This window comes from Mycetomoellerius zeteki, unplaced genomic scaffold (genome assembly GCF_001594055.1).
Source record: "Mycetomoellerius zeteki isolate Tzet28-1 unplaced genomic scaffold, Tzet1.0 scaffold106, whole genome shotgun sequence".
Taxonomy (NCBI): domain Eukaryota; kingdom Metazoa; phylum Arthropoda; class Insecta; order Hymenoptera; family Formicidae; genus Mycetomoellerius; species Mycetomoellerius zeteki.
The window spans coordinates 2,579,536-2,600,699 of record NW_017255975.1 but is presented as its reverse complement, the minus strand read 5'-3'; the positions used below and the strand labels follow the sequence as shown (position 1 = coordinate 2,600,699).

Here is a 21,164-nt window from a genome sequence, read left to right as displayed (position 1 = left end):
GAGAGAGAGGGAGAGAAAGAGAAAGAGAAAGAGAGAGAATATGTATTAAGTGGTTAATATGTAAAGTTAAGTTAATATGTGGTAAGTTCTCGACCGATGCTTTAGTGTAACACCGATATTTTTTAATACAATATATGAATTCATTCTTATATACATTAGATTCCATTTTATATAAAAAGAATTAATTTACTGAGAGAGAGAGAAATATACAAAATTATATATAAGTATGTATTTTAAATCTGAAGGCTCAAATAATTTTATTACAGACAAAATGAAAAATTAATTATGTCTATAATTTTGAATGATATCTAAGGGGAGGAAATATAAAAAGAACTGTTCTTTGTATAAGTTTTTAGGATATATTTGCATATTACATTTATATGAAAATTAGACGATACCAGTTTTACTCTAGTGCAACACGGCTTGCCACTATCTAGGCGTTCTCTCAGGATGTATTGAATAAATTCTTATACTAATTTTCATAAAAATTAAATAATAATAATATTCATATATAAATGTATATAATTATTAAAATATTCATATAAAAAATTTAAAGTTTAAAAAATTTTACGTAAATTTTACATAAAAAGATCAAATTAAAAAACTAAAATTAACTTACAAATTTCCAATGTTTGCGTTTATTTTATATAAATGTATTTTGGAGAATATTAATTTATAATTAATTATTTTGTCTATAATTAATCATTTATTCTTTATATTTAATTTAAATTTTTTTCTCATTTTAAATAAGACTCAAAATAAGTTTATAAAGCAATTTAAAATTTTCAATCTTTATTTATTATAACCTTATCTTGATAATTTTATTAATTATGTATTTATTTTTGTAGTTAACTTTTTTAATTTTTATATATTCAAGCTTTAGTTACATGGGACAGAAAACACGAACATCCACGTGATCGTGAGTAATTTTGTACGTTAACGATCAATCTCCTCTTTTGCAAATCGAGGGTGGGATTGCGAGATAGTTGCGAAACTGGGCGTCCCATTGTTTCATTCTTATATGTCTCGTTTCCTCTTGTGACCATTCCCACCGAGCATCGTGATAATTTTATCCAACAAACGTCCGTTTTTGTCCTCTCCGTCGTTGCCTTCACTTGCATAAGAGCACCCAGTGAAAATCCTTGGAAAGCGCCGGTCGTTTTAATACAATGTTTTTTATATTATATATTTTTTGATCCAAATATATTCAAGAAACTGCTGTTTTCTATATTAATTAGCAGTTATCCTTTTGTTTCGAGTTAAAAGAGAAAACAGAGCACAGTAATATTTTTAGTCTTTTAATTTCGAAAATTGAAGGTCTGTCTTTTCCAATTTGAACAATTGATATACATTGTGAATGAGTGTTACATAATATGCGATAATAAAAATATATCCATCTTATTCTTTAAATGAAAACAAATACATTAACATTCTTAGAAAGAATTTTTCTAACTCGTGTACAGTGAAATTTTTTCTTTCGATTCTGCAACTAGAATAAAGCGACGTTAAACAAAAAAGTCCGATCATTCTTGAAACATCTCGAATTCCTTTAGTCGCGAATTCCCGTTGGGGAATTGGAATGTTAGGACTTCTTAGTGATCAAGATCGGAGTAGCAATTTATAGAAATTCCCGTTGAATCACGAGGAAAGGTGGCAAGAAAGGAGCCATTAATTCATTATATTTTTCTATGCTTATATTATTAATATATTAAGATCGTTGTACCCATATCTACATAACTAAAATTTATTTTTAACCACTTGAAAAAAAAAGAGTAATTACATTTGTTATGTCTTTTAAAAGAATTAATAAGGTACCTGAGCCGAATAAGGCCAACTTTTAAATTTATTACTTTAAAACTCGCTTTACGCCTGCACTATATGCTTAAAAGATGTGTCATAGGAAGTAGATAAAAAAAGATTAAAGAATTGAAATCGATAGCAATACGTTTATTTAACACAACAAAAACTTGTGTGTATGAGGCTAATATGAGTCTTTTTATAATCCGCGCTGCAAAATTTACCAGTATACAATGTTTCATAATTTATTATAATTCATTATAGTATTATTCAACTTCCTAACTATGGAAAATAACTAATAAATAATTTTTTTGAAATAAGTATAAGTATTTTTTTTTAAACATATACTTATTAAATAAGGCTCACTTATGTGATTTTTATTATTGTTATTATTATTTTTTTGTTATGTGTGGAGTTTACGCCAGAGAATAATGATTTTCAATGCTTCCAGAGAATAACGATTTTCAATGCTACTATCTTTTAAGAAGCGAAAATTGCATTCAAATTGCTAAAAATTTTCAAAGATTGAAGAGTTAATTAGGAACAAAATTAAAGATAATTGTAATATTTGAGAGTAGAGTAAGTCCTAAGAAATTTCCTTTCTATGATTAATAATTCAGTTTCAGTTAATTTTAAAACTGATTTAGAAAGAAAATGTTTACTTTCTTCATTATTTTTAATTTATTTTTTATTTGGGCCTTATTGTATTCATATGCATATATTGCAATTAACTTTATTGATGAAAAATATGCTCATAATCCCAAGAAGTAATTTTTTCGGAGTGCGCACCATCTGAATTTGTATAAAACACAATTTTTGTTACGAAAACTCGTAAAAACTTTTTCTAACATATCGTTTTTAATATTGCTAATAACTTTTTAAATAGCTGTTACTAAATCTGAAACTGTTTTTCGATCTTATCTACGGTCTTTGATATTAATCTTAGCGTTTACTTGATTTTAGCATATTTTTCATCAATAAAATTAATACACAAACATTTTGTTAAATTTTATTTATACAATTAAAAATTGCAGATTTTCCTCTTTTCAGCGCAATTTTTGTTTTTTCAATAACTGAATACTTTCGAAAATGATAGCTGATTAGTTTCAACACTTTCCCGTGGGACACCCTGTACATATATAACGATTTAAAAAATGCAAGATATTTTAATTAAATTTTGAATTTTACTTTTTGAATATCGAATACTTCAATGTATTATAATAATATTATGCCATTCAAGCTTGTTGATTTCAATTTGAATTTGAATTTATAATCTAATTATACTTAATTACTTAATTTCTCTTTCTAAACTCTTCTATCTTGATTTCGAATAATAATCAAAAAATCAAACTGATTCTATCGTGAATCGCATGCATCGCGATTATAATTATCGCGATAATTCTGAGGTGAGATATTCACAAGCACGTGGCGTCTATCTTTTCCGTTATCTCGAACCGCTACCGTTAACTGCAACGTTTATTTCGCGTGCATGAGCGGCCTCGAGACAAGGCCTTCACGGTTTCTTTCCCTCCCCGAGTGTCCAGCCGATCAGCTTCATGCGATGAGACGATGAAAATAAAGGTGAAACACACACTCTCGATGAGTCGCAGGAGATGCCTACTTCTCATACAAATTGTGTCACATCGACATGACAGTATATACTTATATAATTTACAGATATAATATAATAATATAGGAGGAAGGGAGATTCAGTCCTAGGAGAACATTGTCTACTTGAAAAAAAAATGATCTTTACATTGGCTGAATAATTTCAACATATTATAACATTTCATTGTTGTTTGTTTCGTCTATTCAGATGTTGAGCAATAGAACACTTATAATATTTGTTAGTATTGGTTACAAGACATTATGGTTTAAAAAACATAACAAATGTAATTACTTTTCTTTTTCAAGTGGTTAAAAATAAATTTTTGCTGAATGGATTTTCTTCCTAATTAACGAGCAAAAATTTTACTCGCATTCCGTGACGATCTTGTTTTCTTCGGAACAGAATTTCACTTCCCCTCTCTTTCTTAGTGGAATACCTGTTCTTCAATCATGAAAGAGTACACGTTGTAAGCTGAAGCGTCGACGATATCAACTATTAATTAGTCTTGCTCCGTCTAGCCTTGCAAAGTTGTTTTATCCACAGAAAATTTGTACTTAATGAAATAGGCAAGTTTTTCAAACACGCATAGGCACTGATTTGTAGCACATGATTTATACGGAGGATTTGACAGAATATGAGATGAAAATTTTTGTAAATAATTTATGGGGATATATTTCATTTTCCCATCAAGTTTTATGACAATTCTCAATTGTATTTTAATATTTAGTTAAACTGTTGTAAATGCAACTTTCTATTCATTTATTCGTCTTTATATTTATTTTACTGATTTATTCTTTTTACCTACTTATTTTGCTATTTTAAATAAATATAATAATAATTATTATCTATTTAATGATTATTTTCTTATATTGCTTATTATTAATATATAGAAATAGGTTGAGAGAGAAATATTTTTAATAAGAGTTTTGATGCGCGCTGCCGAAGATATTTACTAACTCACTTACCGAAATATAAGAATTACATTCGTATTTACTTACAATTTAGATCCAATTTAAATTTAGATTGAAGGCATTCAAACTGAAGATCTTGTTTTTCCTATTAATTTACGTTATTCATATACGAATGATCCTAATGGGAGCTAAACAGAAAATGAGGTCATCAGTTAGTACACAATACTATTACTCCCAAGGAAATGTAGACAATCATCCATAGTCGAAGCGTTAAGCACGAGATAATGGCCTCAATGTGTAATAAATCGTCGAGTATGACGATTATTATTATTATTATTATTATTATTATTATTATTATTAAGGACGTGTGCAACCGTCTCTTAACGAGTCACATGAAGGGATTTCTGCGGATGCATTGTACGACGATGTCATCAGGCCATTATCAATTCTAGAACTCCCGATAGACGAAACCAGGTGTGTTCCTCCAGGTAGAGCCTTCCTATGCGGCCCCAGAGATCGGTCGGGGATGGAGAGTGGGGCGCTCATATAAGACACCAAGCAATCGCCTCTCCCAGTGACCAGTCTCGACACGAAAACTCATCAGCCGAGCTTCCTCGGCTCCCACACGACAACGCAGAGAAAGAGAGAATATATTCCCCAGGCATAAACCGGAATATTTTGCCGACTAGGGATTGACATTTCGCGTTATCATACGTCATTCTCTCAGGATGTCGCAGCAGATACTTCCGCTTGTCCTGGTGCTCTTGGCTGCGCAGGGTGAGTCTTTCCGCTTCTTCTTTTTCTTCTCTGTCTTCTTCGACTTCTCCTTCGCTTGGTTACTCCTTGCCTTACCTTTAAGATTCTTACAGACTCTCTGATTGATTCAATGGACCGCGTAGATTAATATTGTTAGTTTATCTATAAGTAAATATATTAAATATATATTTGTTTTCATTTACATTAATTAAAACATTTTTAATATTATTAATGTTAAAAGTGAATTACAATAATTATTTTAATTTGATTATATAATAAAATCTCATTAATAATAAAGAAATATTGATAAAGTTATATAAATTTTGACAATTTTATATTAAATATTGACAAAAAATTACAGATATTTCATTAAATGTTTTTACTTTTTTGTTAATAAAAGAGGATTTTTTTCATAATAATTTAATGTTTTGATAAATTTAGCATGTTTATTGCAGATATTGAGTTAAATGTTTCCATTTTTTTTGTAAATATAATTTTTATGTTTCTATAATTTTGTAAATTTTATTATTTATTAACATATATTTATAATGATATCATTTAAATTAACTATTTAAATTTTACTTTAAAAATTTGATAATTACATTTTATTTTACATAATTTCATTCTGTTCTCAATAACATCATTAATGAAAAATTAATTATTACAGATTTAATAAGTTATTGAATTTAAAAATTAATTATTTAATTAATTTTTAATTATTAAAAATTGTAATTAACAATAATTTATTCTGATAATAAGAATATTGTATAAATTTTAACAATTCTTATTAATATTTAAACGTCATTTATTAAACATAATTATACATATCTCTCTCATCTCAATAATATAAAAATTAAATCTCTAGCAATATTTGTTTAAATTCAATCACACAGAAACGTCTGACATTTTTAGAAGCCGATCGCCTTTGATCTTGACTTGATCTATTGACCGTTTGGCTTTCACTTTCGAGATAGGTACGTTCGCCTGGCTATCTTTATAAATAATAAGAGTCGATCAATAAAACCAAGACATGTTGAGCGAGGTGCGAAAATGAAAACGGTGAAATTTCCATGCAGCCGTCATCAGTTTAGTGAAACTAAAAACCACGCGGATCGTTCTACTTTCTTTTGCGAATCCTCGCTATAATCGCAGACGTTATATTGATTAAAGGCGATCGTCTCGTGTCCTTCGCGAGATCGATGATTCACGAAAGCGACCTATTTCGTTTTCTTATTGAACGGTTGATTATCGTATCTTTCTATCGATATATTGTATCGATGATTAACTAGTAATAGTTATTATTACTTTCGCATTAAGTAAGAAATATTATAGGTTTTTTATCAAATGAATAGGAATTGTTATTTATCCATGATTTGTCAATTAGACTCTCTCTTTCTCTTTCTTCCTTATTTTGTTTTCTTCTTTCATCGATTTCAATGTTCGCAGATATGCGAATTAAATTAATCGCTGAATAATTTAATATATTGAATTAATAATTCTGTGGGAAATTTTTTGGTGTTGAAAGAAATGAGGGAATCGATTAATTTTACATAATAATGTTACATATTATATGTATAATTATCAATTATATAAAAATTATAATGATACAATAACTTCTAAGAATAATATTCCATTAAATTAGTTCCATGTTCGCGAAAGTAGTGAAAACTAATGAGCAATTTCATGTGACAAAATTACATAAATACTAATCTGATAAAGGAGAACAATGTCGTGGAGTTAGATAATGAGCCCGAGAACAATTTTCATTGCACAATCCTCGCGACATTCGAGATGCAGAATCTGTAGTAAACAGTGGTCCATTGCTCCGCAATTATTACACGCATCTTCGTAAGAACAATGGTGGCCATTCACCAGGTTTCACACATCTCAAGAACTTTCTCCCGTGTGCCAGGAGTGAAAATATGAAAGTAGCTCAGCCTGCAGTTTACTCTCTTTCTCTCTCTTTCTGTCTTCTTCTTTCTCTTTGTTTCTTTTTATCTTTCTCTCAATTGTTTATAGTCCTATAATTATTTAGCAAACAACTTTTTAGTGGAAATTACTTATTGTTCATTCACATTTTCAAGTTCAAATATTTCTAAGAAATCTTATTTTCCTTTAAATGAGAGATGGGTTATTTCAATTAGTGTATGAATATTATCTTTATATTCTGGTTATAAAAATTTTTTTATGATTATACATACAGCAGTCTAATAAATATATCATAAATATTATTTTCTTATTCTTTTTATTTAAATTTTATTTCATTATTGTATCTTTTATATAATTTTATCCTCAATTTTACCTTTATATTGGTTTTTACTATAATACAAAAAAATTCTGTATTTTTTATATATTTCAATTTTATTTTTGTATTATTTAATTTTATTTTTAATTTTTCTTTCTCTTTTCTTCTTTGTGAATCATAATATTTACATACCATAAATGCCTTTTTATCATACCTTTTCTTTATCACAATTCATTAAACATCGATGATAGCGATGTCTACACGAAGGAATCTATCTGATTCTTTGAAAATATATGATTGTCGATAACTCAGTTTTATAACGCTTACGCAAGAAGTCTTACTTTCTACGACGACATTTGAAAATATTACTTCGAGACTGATCGGCAGCTCCTGTGCGTAATCTTTGCGGAGAAAAATTCCATTCATTCATCCATTTATTTGTCTGCTTCCCACGCCTGCTTTTCCGCCTATAACGCAGAATTGCAACGTAAACGTTGACCGGTTCCGGAAGTGACGATGTAATAGCATCGGGTAAAACGTTTCGCTCGACTTGAATTATTGATTGGACGATAAAAAGGATGCAAACAGGAAGGAAAGGAGAAACGGATCTCGTAAACGTCATTGTTGTTCCGACGCAGCGCGCTTTTATCGAGGAACGTTGCACTTTTATCGAGCTATAAGGCGGGGCATTAATTTTGCGTTTCTCGAGTTCTACCGGTCTCAAGAAGGATCGACTTATTTTTTATGAAAAGGAACGTGAGAAGGCCAAGAATGAGAGATGGAAAAAGAGAGAAAAAGATTTGTGACTTGTCTTGCTATTTGAAAATAAAAGTCGAGTGCATTTTTTCGTCTAACGCGTAATTTATGTGACATTTAATCTCTAGAAAATTTATCAAGACATTTTTATCTTAACTGTTGTGATGACATTTAATTAAAAATTTTGACAAGTAGCCACTGAAAAAGTGTGAAATAACAAAATGACAAATTAACAATGAAAGTAAATTGAAATTCATCCGGAAAAGGAAGTTCGTTAAATTTAATAAAATTCAATAAAATTCAGATGAGAAAAATATTCTAAATTTTAATAAATCATTTATGTGTTTGAATAGTATTAATTAAATATTTACTAAATATAAAGATATATTTATTTGGTACAGTAATCATTAATTTGATTTAACACAATCACCTTTTATATATTTTTTTATAAATATTTATTTACTGTAAGTAAATGTTTAGTTGACACTATTCAAATAAATATTTATTAAAATTTAGTACATTTTGTCTCAGTGCATCAATTTCTTGTAAACCAAATTTATTTCTTGCTGTGAAAATTCTGTACGAGAAAATCATTTCTCAGAATCCAACAATGAAATTATGTTGAGACATTTTTTCAAATTAGGACATTTACATTTTTATCGCGCGTTATTTCTCAAGTGTACTTTCTAAAAATTAACGATGATGTTTCACGCGCTGATCATCCACCGAACTGCCAATAAATCTATACTACGCCGCGAGCGAGGCCGCGAGAATTCTTCCTGCAGCGCAAAATCGATTCCTCGTAAATTCTTCCAAGCGAGGAACTTCCTTAAACCGTCACTCATCCGAAGCTGCGTGTTTTGCACGGAGCGTGAAATTCTCGCGAGGAGCAAAGCGCCGCCGGTCGATCCTGCTTTGAGGTGTAAGCCATTGCGGCTTCGGCTACTTGCCTACAAGGAATCGTAAAGGAAGGGAAAGTAACCTGGTGCCATGTTAACTAAGCGTCTCGCTTGCGTAATTTGCCACGACGTCTCCGTGGATGTCTCCACCTATTTGCGGTACCATGACGGCCGAGCGCGCAAATCGATTAATCGCGCCGGTTTTGCGTCCAAATGAATCTATCTTCTTTATCTTCTTTATTTTTCGAGCGCAAGATCGCTCTCACGGGTGGCCACGGTTCTTATTAAGGATCCTTAACGGCATTTGCATAATTCTTGAAGGATAATGCCTGGTAATCGTATCAGTCTGGATACATCCCAGTCATCGATGATCGCAATAAGAATTTCTTCTTCCACTCGTTCGAAAAAGAGACGAGATTTTTTATTCTTTTGTTCGATTAATATAAAGAAAGGAAAAATAATATATAAAATTGATAATTGATATTATATAAAATAAATGTATTTTATAAAAAATTTATTAGAGAGAGAAGACAAAAAAATTTTGATTTTATTTTGCAGTCAAAGCATTTATCTCAAAAATCAAAATTTTTAATATCTACATAGAACTAAAAATTCTATGGCTACTATTGTTTTATTTGCGAAGTCAAAGAATATTTTAGAAATAAAATGTGAAATTTTCAAGTTACATTTGTGGACTTATAAGATTTTAAAAATACATAATTTAAGTAAAAGCAGATATATATTTAACGACATAGATGTTATAAAGATATTTTTAGATAATTAAGGCTATAGTTTATGCAATCTGTGTGTATGCTGGTGGAAACTTACAATCTCTCAAACGTCCTTTCTCAGACGGGCAAAGCTGCTTCCCCACGAGATTATTCGTATCGTGAGATCGATCGTGCCTCGCTTTCCTTCCCTTATCCGCTCAGACTAGTTAGCCAACAACATGCAACTTTTCTGTGGCTACAGATTATAATATAAAATATTTATAGCATGTAAACATGATGATCAACGAGACTGTTATTATCGAGCATTATTGCTTGATAGTATCTTTTTGTTTCGACGCTTATGCGAATGTCGAAATTTCGGAAAATTCTTTTCAAGATTCTAATTTTCTTTGCAACATCTTGAAAGATGTGAAAAATTTCGTCATGGTACTTTTAAATATATTTTGAGTGTTTCTTGTAATTTATTATGAACTTTATTATCAAAGATAATTGACATAATCTAGAATGATGAGTCCTAAGTATCATGATTAACGTCACTTTAATAACGTAATCAAGATAGAGATGAAAATAAAAGATTTGAGGCGTGGCATCATTAGAAATCTGTTGCGAAATGGTTTTGGAGATAGAGTTATGACCTCTCGTTTTGCTTCGAGCACCGAGAGACAGAACCTGTCGAAGATTGCGCTTGTTCTCTGAAGATCTTTTATTTTCATCTTAATCTCGATCTTCAGATCCTGAGAGAAAGAGAAAGATTGAGCAAGAGTGAGGGCTTTATTCCATTCTCAGATTAGATCTTTTAAGGGTGGGCGGTCGGAACAATATGGCTTACAAATTGAGAAAAGAGTCAGAGAGAGAAAATATAAGAAGAAATGAAAAATAAAATTGAAATTGTTGACGAATGATTGATTATATGTTAATTTATGTTTTTTGTTTCATAAAATAAGGTAAGTAGAATTCACAACAGAAAACTTCCCTTACAAACTAAAGTAAATTTATATTATTATAGATTCTCGATAACAGAACACACATTAATCTCTTAGAAAGCTAAAAATAAGTTAAATTATATATTAAATTATATATTAAACTATACGTAAAGAAAAAAATAAAATTACGATAAAAATAAAAATAAAATAGAAGATAAAACTGAGAAAAGTTTATAACGTAATTTTAGCAAACATGAGGGAATATTCTTCCAACTGGAATCGAAAATGACATTAGGTTAATCAACTGGTCGGTCGAATCTTTCGTGCATTAAAGGGGAGCTTAGGGTCCAGAGGTGGAGCAGGGGTGTGGAGCAGGACTGCCCCCGAAGGTTGCAAGTCAAGGCTAGGCACTTTCACTCGAGAGTAGTCTTGGGAGCGTGCCTCGTGCCGGCTTCCCACCTTATTTTATTATTTGCTTTTCTGTTGAATCATTAGCGAAACGATTGAACATCGTGGTAAAACAGCACTGGCAGTTTATGTTGCATACTTTCGATCTGCGCATGTAACTCCGACGTAAACCCCAAATGGAAAAAAATTAATTCCTTATTTAAATAGGATTACAAATAGAAAGAATAAAAATAAAAATTATAGAATCCCCTGAAATTTTCTTCTATTTCGAGGTCATAAATCTGAGTGACTTGTTTAAATCGCAAAATATTTTAAGATGATATTTTTAAGTCACAAAAAGTACTCTTAAGGCGTTTAAGAAAAGTTGTAAAATATTCCCACATAAATTTTGTAAGAATAAAATATTTTTATATCTTTATGATAGGAATATCCTGAATAAAAATAAAAAAGACGACATTATTGATACCTAGTCTTAACTTCTCACTTTCAACGTGAATATCCTTATGCAAAGAATTGCGCGACTTGGTGAAAGAACTTTGTGATGTCATTCTGTCGTGGAATATTTTTCTATAACGCGGAAGAAGGATATATATTCTAGGCATTTCATGCATTAATCAATAGAGCGATATCCTTGAGCAGTATATTAATTCCGCTCATATAACAATGGTATCGTTATTTTCGAATTAACTCAACAAATATTGCTACGTTAAATGATTCCGAAATTATACATTGTTAGTAAATATATGCCGACGATCCTTAATATTCGTGGGGAGTTCAGTGTCCTTCGCCGAGGACATGTGCAGGTGGAATTCGTAATTTTGATACTCTATATGTACTCTGATATTTCGTAATCGCGGTTCATTAGACGAGAACGAAAGGGAAAGGAAAGGATAATTAACACTTATTGAGAAAGGTTAATGACACGATAAATTGGCGGATAAATTTGAGAGCTCATTAATGAGCATCCAGATAATTTACGTAGCTTGATTAGCGTCGAGAAAGTAAGGAATAGAGGCAGAGGAAAACCAGGAAGAGAAGAAGACTATCATCTTTAATTGTAAATTAATCACGTATGAATGAGGAAATAAATACTCTCCTAAATTCCACGTCAAAGGACCAAGCTGCACCCTAATCTTCCCAAATGATCTCTCTTACTATCCCAACAACTTGAACAAACCTCATCTCAAGAAGTATGAAAGATAACTCAATTAGCAGGACAAGCATTTATGCTTTCATGCTTACAGGCTCGCTGGGCCAGAAGCAGCAACAGGACGACCCGTGCCAGACAAAGTCGCGAGTGGTGGGCGACACTGAGTACTGCGATCGCTATTGGGAATGCGTGAACGGTCGCCCAGAGCTGTTCGATTGTCCGAATGGTCTTGTATTCGCCGGCAAGCACCGCGGTGTCACCGAGGGCTGCGATTATCCGTGGCGTGCGAACTACTGTGACGGCAAACGCCAGGCAAATCCACCGATCCCGACCGAGCACTGTGACTGGTTATATGGAATCTTTGGCCACGAAACTTCCTGCACCAGGTACTGGACTTGCTGGAACGGCACCGCCACTGAGCAGCTCTGCATAGGTGGTCTGCTCTATAATGAACGGGCTAGATCCTGCGACTGGCCCGAGAACGTCGAGGGATGCCAAAAGCATCGTAAGTACGATGATCGGCAAGTCGAGAGATAGCCAGGGGATTTTATCAAAAAGTTTGGATATTAGAATTTATGTATTAGAACTTGAGATGATTCATGGAAAAATACAAAACGGAATATTATTATCTCGTATAAGAAACTATGTTAATGATCACATACTGTTTTATAAAAAAAAAAAACAAGTATTTTGAGGAATAAGCGGGATGTTCTGCAAATAGCATTCGATTCTTATCGACTACTTTAAATCCACAGTTGGATCTTTTTGCTTTCTTATTTATCTTTGCAATAACGTTTATCTTGGGAATTAATTGGCATTCGGCTAAATTCAGCGGATACATTTTTAAGATGCGGTTTTTAGGCAGATTTAATTCGCACAAGAAGCGGAATCTTAACGATTATTTTCATTTTCGGAAGTGGGCGGACGCGATGTGTTTCCTCGTGCCTACTTCTCGGCTTCTTCCAGGAGTCAGTGCCCAAGGAAAAATGGGCGAGGCACTTAATTAGCATTCGAAGTGAATTCTTGTCGCGCCTTTCTCCCCTTCTTCGCCCTCGGGATACGATAAAACACGTTTATTATTAATTCGCATCGCCTCTCTCTGAATGTCAAACACTAGTTGATGCATCGATCGTACGCGAGATCGTATTTCTTTTTTTCATAAGGTTGGAAGTAATAAAAGATATTTCAAGATTGAAATAAATATTGAATATTTCTTACAACATTTTAAAGTACTTCTACATATAAAAATATTCGGTTTAAATATTGATAATGGGATTAATGATTAGTGACAAATTAACGCGAATAATAATTTGTCACTAAATAATTAGTGATAAATTACTTTATCGATACTTTTGAATTCTTACAGAAGTCTCGAAAATCACGCTAATAACCTCACACGCATAGCAAAGTGAAAGAAGGAAATAAGAGACATTCACACGAATGTATATACTGCATAATTAAATTTCGAATTAATTTATCATTGGTAGATCCCGAACGAAAGTTTTCGACTTTCACTGAATCGATATCGTCAGTTTGCAATAAAACAACAAGAAATTCATTAAAAACGATCAACCAATTTGCAATGCAAAATCGTATTCTTTATTTTTATTTTAACAAAATATTTTACTTTGAATCGTTTAACAAAATTTTATCAAAATTATAGATAATGATTGGTATATTTACATATATGCATATGAACTATACGATCTTGCGTGTCTCGATCGTCATTAACTAGTTCCTCGAAAGCGTCAGAAGCCCCTCTAAGCGCTCGCCTCAGTTAGACTAGGAATAAGACACAACTTGCTTGCAGCACTCTGTAACGACGACGCAAACGGCAATGTGCCTCTGGGCAAGTCGTGCAACCGTTACTGGCAGTGCCAGGGTGGTTATCCGCGGTTGCAGCGCTGCCCGGCCATGCTGGTGTTCGACAGGCGGTCATTGAGGTGCGTGGTACCGCCGACGGAGGACTGCGATGTTCCCACGACACCGCCGGCCACCGAGGGCGAGTTGCCCGATGGTCGCAACGAGCAGGAACCTGAGGAGGAGAACCTGCCGCCTGGCGTGCCACCTCTGCCATCGGGTGCCCTGCCGATTCCTCTGCGAACGCGTTCCAGGAACTAAAGTCGCAACAGGTCGTCCTGTCCGACCTGGAAGGACGAAGGAAGCACCAGGAGATCCCTTTTCGACGAGCGAGATCCCGGAGATCGTCGATCGATGCGGAGAGCTCGAGCAATTCTCTCACCAAATCTCCTCAGATTCTCGCGTGATTTTGCGTTCCGCAATTTTATAATTCTAGAATTCTCATAGGATTACATTTTTGAGATTTTTAAAATTCTTAGATCTTTTTTAATGTCCCGAAATTGTCCTGTATGTCGGAGAAATTAAAGTCCCGCGATTCCTCAAGGAAAAATTCTGTTCTTTCTTGTAGATAAAATCTTTATTTTATCTTCATCGCAAGGATTTGATTTTCAGATACGCATATAAAATTCAAATTTGAGTAAAAGTGAGAGTGGTAATTACCTATAATTACACGGTCCGGTTCATTCTAATTAATGAGCAACAAATTTATTATTTCAATTAATTCTGGTATAAAAAGAGTGAAAAGTTTATCAATTGAATGATTTAATTTGAGTTCTGAGATAACTCATGAAAAATGGAATAAAACTTTCTAACCTTCAGAAAGGTAAAAGTTCTGAAAGACACTTGAATATTTTTATAAATTTAGAAAGACTGGAATAAAATTAACCAAATATGTTATAAAGATTAATTTAAAGAATTCAGACATTCTCTCTTAAAAATATCAAAGAAAACATAAAAATTGCAAACAAAAAGTAATATCGAATAAATTAATTTGATAAAATATGTACAAATATAGGATTGTTTTTGAAGAAACCGAATTAGAGTTAGTAAAAATGAGGAACTATTTTCGAGGACATCCATCGATCCGTCCATTTTGACCGATCGAGCTCTTCTTCCTTTTCAATGGAGGTTCGTATTATTAATTGATAAAATGTTGATTAATGAACATCTCGTTTTTTTCGGTTCCTGGACCGTTCACTACCATTCGCATCAGTCGAGATGTAAATATTTTCCCCGTTCCTGTCACACCCTTTTTCCCCTCCCCTACCCTGCGCTCTCGTACAATAAGGCTCGTACCACGTATATGTAGATCGATTGAAATAAACTGTACGTTGTATATTTTTTATACGCATGTCCAGATTTTATTCAATGTTGCCTGGCTGTACATTGTTATTATATTTATCATAAATACATTATATGTATTACATATCGTATTACATATAAATACACTATATGTACTACATATCGTACTTGCTCTTCACGCACTGTACAATTGGTCCCCTTTAAACGTCTATTAATAATAATTTACGTTCGATATATCTTCGTTTATTGGCAACGCCGAATCAAAATGAAATTTGATAGAAATATACATCTTTTATAATTCTTTTCTTATTAGTTAATTAATTTCCTCTAGTTATTCTTTGTATAAAAATATTTGTATCATTAACATGTTGTAATTTATGTTCGTAATTTTTTTAATTTTTATAATTGATATTTTCCTTAATTTAAACAATTTTTAGAATTAATACGTCCTGTGATAATTCGATTTTTTACTGCTGTACACATTTTTTTTAAACTTCATTTGTAAACTTTCCATTAATATCATTATATCTTTTTGCCAAATTCATTGATTTAAAATTGATGATTATCAGGAGCCTCCACTTTAAATACCATTCGAGCTGAAAGAGACACATAAATATATAATTAGGAAATTAAAATATTTGATCTTATATTCTGCATTAAACTGAGTTATTGGTATCTCGATTTCGAAAAGTATGTGAATTTTTATCGACGATATTATTTTTTGAGTTTGTTTAAATCAAACAAATGTTTCTGATTTGAAGTTTTTAAAACGTAAAATGTACAAACCAGTGAGGAACTTCATCCGGGTCCAGACAAGTCAGGCTCACCGAGTCGAATAGTTTTCCATCTCCGCAGGTGAGAAGTCGCGGATGTCCGTCGACACAGGTGATCAACCTACCGCAGTCACTCGGTACGGGGAATCTAAAAATCGTGCCATTTGTGCCAAATTTTTGGTTTACGTAAAGAAATATAAAAATCTTAAATTATAGTTTAATATCAGTTTAATAAAAATTGCTCTCTTTAAAAACTTACAGTGAAATATTTATGACTCCGTGACCAAGAAAAAATATAATAATTGCAAGTTATTGCAATATAAAGAAGCTACGCGGTTTTCAGATTATTTCTGTCTTGACACATCGTTAGATACCAACGTTTTATGAATATTGCAGTTCACTTTATTAAGGCGAAAAGCAATTTGATACAATATCAGGTTCATGAAACGTTAATATTTAATATCACACACGGAGATAATTCGCAAAAAAATCGCGTAGCTTCTTTGAAAAAGATACCCGTGGAAACCCTCAAAAGTATTAAATTATTGCAATATTAAATAATAAAAAGTATTGTAAACTTTTTTATTTTTATCTATCTTGGACACTGTTTTAACATTCGAAACATTTTCTGCATGATTCGAGAGGAAAGAATGACGTGTTTATTAACGTAACAAAAAATTAAATATTTGAATAAAATACGCGTGTTTTTTTCTCTTTCTCTCAGTTTTTTTTTAGAAGACGACCGGTTTTTAAATCGAAGCACTACGCACAAACGTCTGACATTTAACGACGTTGATTCCTTTTACTCTCACGATTTTCAGTGGTGGATAATATTTCCTTTCAGTGACTCTTCCTTGTAATAAAAGAAAGAATAAGAAAAAAGAAAGAAAAAGATGAAAAATTTTATTATATCTTGCGGCTGTGTGCAGTAAAATAATTATACACATAATTTTAATAAATTGCAACTGGAAATTTACAGAGTCCATGAAATCATGTAAGAATCTGATGATATGATCAGATTTATACAAGTCTAGATTTTGATTATGATTGTTTGGAATATAATAAGAGATATTAAGCTACCCCGAAAATCTCGAATAATAAGTCACCAGGTTAATTTTTCGGGAAATATTTAAATTAGATATATAATGTGATGAAATTGATTTCTATAAATAGAAAAAAGGAATACTTTGTGTTGTAGAAATTATTACAAGGTTAGCGATTAAAGTAATCATTGAACAAATTATTAATCGATATTGAAAAAAAGAATAATATTGATAACAACTGCTTGCTCACGAAAGATTAAGGAACTAAATTCTTTTAATCTTCCAAGAAGCGAAGAAAGAAAGAAAGCGCGCGAATTAAAAGTGTCGCCTGCCCGGAGCGTTGACCCGCGTTGCTAGTTTTATTTCCGCGTGGATTCTCATTACGAGTGATTTCTCGGAAGTGCGTGTATCCCGTATATAATCACGTAGCACGTACATTACCTCGGGTAGGGCCAGAACTTGGCAGAGGGACTGTTGGGGGGCAGCTTGTGCGGGCACTTGAATCCCACTATAGCTTCGGGGTTGCAGAAAGGGATGAGCTCGTCCGGCCAGACGCACGTGTGGGTCTTGGCGTTATAAACCAGACCAGGATCGCAATGAGCCTGAAGCGGATCACCGTGAACACACTTGATGTAACTGGTGCTGCAACTGTCGCTCTCCGGATACATACCGAATTGATACTCGCAGCCTGGACTGCTAATCGGCGTATCTGCAAAGGGGAAGGCGTTCCTACTTGAGCTGCGTTCCGTTATTTATTACGAGTACTTAAAATTTAGTATACAAACTATAGATTTTCAATATTCGCAACGAATAATGGAAGTAGTCTTAATGTAGTCTTAATTATATCGAGAGTTTTGTAAGGTGACTTGAAAATAAACTAAATGTGTCATTCAATAAACGAAAGAAATTTCTTATTTTATACTTTTTTTTTGTAAATATTGCAAAAGTAGATAATTCTAAATCCTATAACCGAAAGAATATATGTTCAATTAACCATTACATTATGATTTTTTCCTGCATGTATAGTAGAGCAAAATGCATTGACCTGCTATTACTGGTTTTTATTAGCGTCAACTTTTTTGGCGCAATAAAATACGAAAAATAAGACTGGAAACTGGAAAGTCACGCGATTGCGTTGAGACGTTAAGCCGGTTGAGAGATAAGTGATCCAAAGAGATTCACTTGAAAGCGAAATCATTATGATTGGCGTTAACGTGACCCACTAAAGTGCCGCTAAAATCACTTGTTTCGTATGACTTTTACTTTCCTGACATGTTTCTTTCTAATTGACTGATTTTTATCTTCATATAAAATACATAATTTTTTATGAAAAAAAAAAAAAACAATTATATTAATAATAGCATAAATATAATATATATAATAATTATATATATAAATTGTAATACAATAATATATCAACTTTAATATTAATTTTATTCAATTGCAACATGTTTTATATTTTATTTTATGCCATTTCTATATTATACTCTAATATGTATATAGTATTTTTACACATAAAGTTTATACCAAATATTCAATATTTCTCTTAAACGATCAGATAGATAAAGATTGTAAAAACTGTTGGGGTAATAATAAGTAACAGGTGATTCGAATATCACGAATGTAATACTTACAGTCAACCTTGCGATGGCCGCAATCGACAGCCCAATTATAATTGCAATGATTATGGACGGCACCGTGTCCATCGAACAGAAGTCCATTCTCGCAATATTCGAAGGTCAACGTGCCATTCGTGCACAAGAAGAAGGCCCCGCAGTCTTCAGGGTGAGCATAAGCATGAATCCCGTAAGGATCGGGGCATGGCGGGGCATCGAGTAGGGTGGCACCTTGGGCTGTGAAATGAGAGTTTACGTGACAAAAAAATCATTCTTCACTAATAATAATGTATAATGCATCTTTATTCTTTAAGATGCAATTTGAATATTATTATTAACGTTGTAATATTTCTTATATTAAAATATTATTCAAAATGCATACAATTTAAGGTGTGACCACAATAGAAGGAATAAGGAATTAGAAATAAGAAATAAAGATTTCAATCTATCAGAAATCGGATATACCGGAATACATGGTTTCTGATAGATTAGAATCGTTATTTCTTATTCCTAATTCTTTATTCCTTCTATTATGGCTGCACTACTCTCGATATAACATACGTATTATAATGTATTATACTGATTAATACAATACTATTGTGAGTTATATAATTTATGATTTTTATACTAATAAATAATTATTAAATAATCTAAAATAATTGCATATATATATATATATATTTGTATACAATTTAAGTTGGGAAATTTGGGGGGATTATTATTTCAGATTTGATTGCGTTGAAAGTCCGACAACCATATCGGCACGCAATTATAATTTCTGAATTTAATTCATTTAAAATGAATGTAGAATAGTTCAACATCTTAACGTTCAGACCGTTAGTGGCGCTTCTTAAGTTTAAAGTAATATATTTATTTGTATACAATATATAATAATAAATTATGGTATTTTATTATCATATATTATATATAAATAGTATTTAATATTAATCATTACACTGCGAGTGTATAAATATATGCATATGGAGAACAAAGTCAAAACGTTGTATCATAATTATCTAGAAAGAAATACGTGTAAAGCATAAAATTGTATATTTGATCTGGTTTATTTTTTCAAAAAGTGACACATTTTGCAACGCATTGTCTTGTTCGAATAAACAAAAACAAAAATATGTATTTTAATGAAAAACAGGACATTATCGATTAAGTTTGATTGACTTATCGAGAAATTGAAAAGATTCAATTCGCATGACAGCGAATGTCGGTTATCCTGAACTTTTTCGTAAACGTGTGTTGCGACAAAGGGTGTGTATGACGGGCATCATGATTATTTTCTTATACGTATATATAGAAATGTAAAAAAAGATACAACAACACAAACAATTTATAAAATATTTAAATTTTTTTTTCTTGAAATGGAATTTCGAGACTGAAAAAAAATAGTCGATAAATAGTCGGTAAATTATTTTTGCTTATAACCTTGCAGTATAAAAGAAATGCAGTATAAAAAAAATAAAAAATTTTTAATATTGAAATGATGTCATATATTAAAAAATGAATCATTTCAAAATATAAATCAAAACATTCAACAATTATTAAAAGATTAGGAAAAGATGTGTTAAGCGCAATTTTTTTGAAAAATAAAGTTTGTTATTAAAAAAATATCGAAAAACCATCCTGTTCCACAATTCGGTTACATCGTAAATCGCTTCGTTACATTTTTCATCGATCACCTCGGAATGTCCGCCGTTATGTCATACACGCAGATCTTAACATATGGTGTCTCGTTGGTGAAAGTCTCGCGGAGGGTGATGTCGCAACCTATCAGGAGTCCATGGAGAAGAAGAAAGTATTTACGCCTGCGAAGAGGCAGTCCTTCCTCGATGCACAGGTGAAGACGACAAGCGGATTCCGAGGCGAAGATGCACACACGATGCGAGATATAGGGTCGCGCGTAGGCGAGGTGAAGGTAACTACCTCGCGGGTTACGGTGGTTGGCGGTGGCGGTGGTGGTGGACTTACCACGTGCCAGGATTGCCAGGAGCAGCAGCAGGGTCACGCTCCTCGAATAGCTCATCTTTCCGGCACTCAGTTCGGCTTGACTACTGTCTCTGACGGCGAAGTTGACGATTGGCGCGCACTTTAGGTGTCGGCCTCGGTACACCTCCGAACAGTCCCGTCTCCCTTCACTCCCTTCACCGCGGCTTCACCAAACCCCACCAGGATCCCCCTTGATCGCCGCTGGTTTGCCTACGTGCTCGGGCTGCCGACCAGCGGCGCCGAGAGTGATGAATTTCGTCCGGGTGCCACGCTTGGATCCTTCAGTGTCGTGAGATATATCGATTTGGAGAGAGAAGAGAATTTAAGCTGAATAAATTGCCAAGCTGTTGGAGAAAGTCGGGAAAGAGATCTCTACAATATGTAAAA

The 21,164-nt window shown here is 32.5% G+C and overlaps 2 protein-coding genes across 2 annotated transcripts; one reads left to right on the top strand and one right to left on the bottom strand.

Moving 5' to 3' along the window:
• Positions 1-4,779: 4,779 nt before the first annotated feature.
• LOC108723534 (chondroitin proteoglycan-2) lies at positions 4,780-14,786 on the top strand. Its single transcript, XM_018449361.1, has 3 exons — positions 4,780-5,094; positions 12,280-12,690; positions 13,996-14,786. Exons 1-3 carry the CDS (start codon positions 5,046-5,048, stop codon positions 14,304-14,306), a joined length of 771 nt encoding a protein of 256 aa, XP_018304863.1. The 5' UTR covers positions 4,780-5,045; the 3' UTR covers positions 14,307-14,786.
• Positions 14,787-15,861: 1,075 nt separating this feature from the next.
• Positions 15,862-20,934, bottom strand: Cpap3-d (cuticular protein analogous to peritrophins 3-D). The gene is made up of 5 exons (XM_018449387.1): positions 20,760-20,934; positions 18,798-19,016; positions 17,605-17,872; positions 16,134-16,268; positions 15,862-15,943 (listed from the first exon to the last, which is right to left on the bottom strand). The coding sequence occupies exons 1-5, from the start codon at positions 20,812-20,814 to the stop codon at positions 15,928-15,930; spliced, it is 693 nt and encodes a 230-aa protein (XP_018304889.1). The 5' UTR covers positions 20,815-20,934; the 3' UTR covers positions 15,862-15,927.
• Between the last annotated feature and the right edge of the window lie 230 nt (positions 20,935-21,164).

Coding starts and splice junctions, on each gene's coding strand:
- Cpap3-d (XM_018449387.1), bottom strand. CDS start 20,814: ATGAGCTATTCGAGGAGCGTGACCCTGCTGCTGCTCCTGGCAATCCTG. Junction 17,873..18,797: donor CGGCCATCGCAAGGTTGACT/GTAAGTATTACA, acceptor TCCCCTTTGCAG/ATACGCCGATTAGCAGTCCA. Junction 16,269..17,604: donor AAGTTCTGGCCCTACCCGAG/GTAATGTACGTG, acceptor CACGATTTTTAG/ATTCCCCGTACCGAGTGACT.
- LOC108723534 (XM_018449361.1), top strand. CDS start 5,046: ATGTCGCAGCAGATACTTCCGCTTGTCCTGGTGCTCTTGGCTGCGCAG. Junction 5,095..12,279: donor GGTGCTCTTGGCTGCGCAGG/GTGAGTCTTTCC, acceptor TCATGCTTACAG/GCTCGCTGGGCCAGAAGCAG. Junction 12,691..13,995: donor CGAGGGATGCCAAAAGCATC/GTAAGTACGATG, acceptor ACTTGCTTGCAG/CACTCTGTAACGACGACGCA.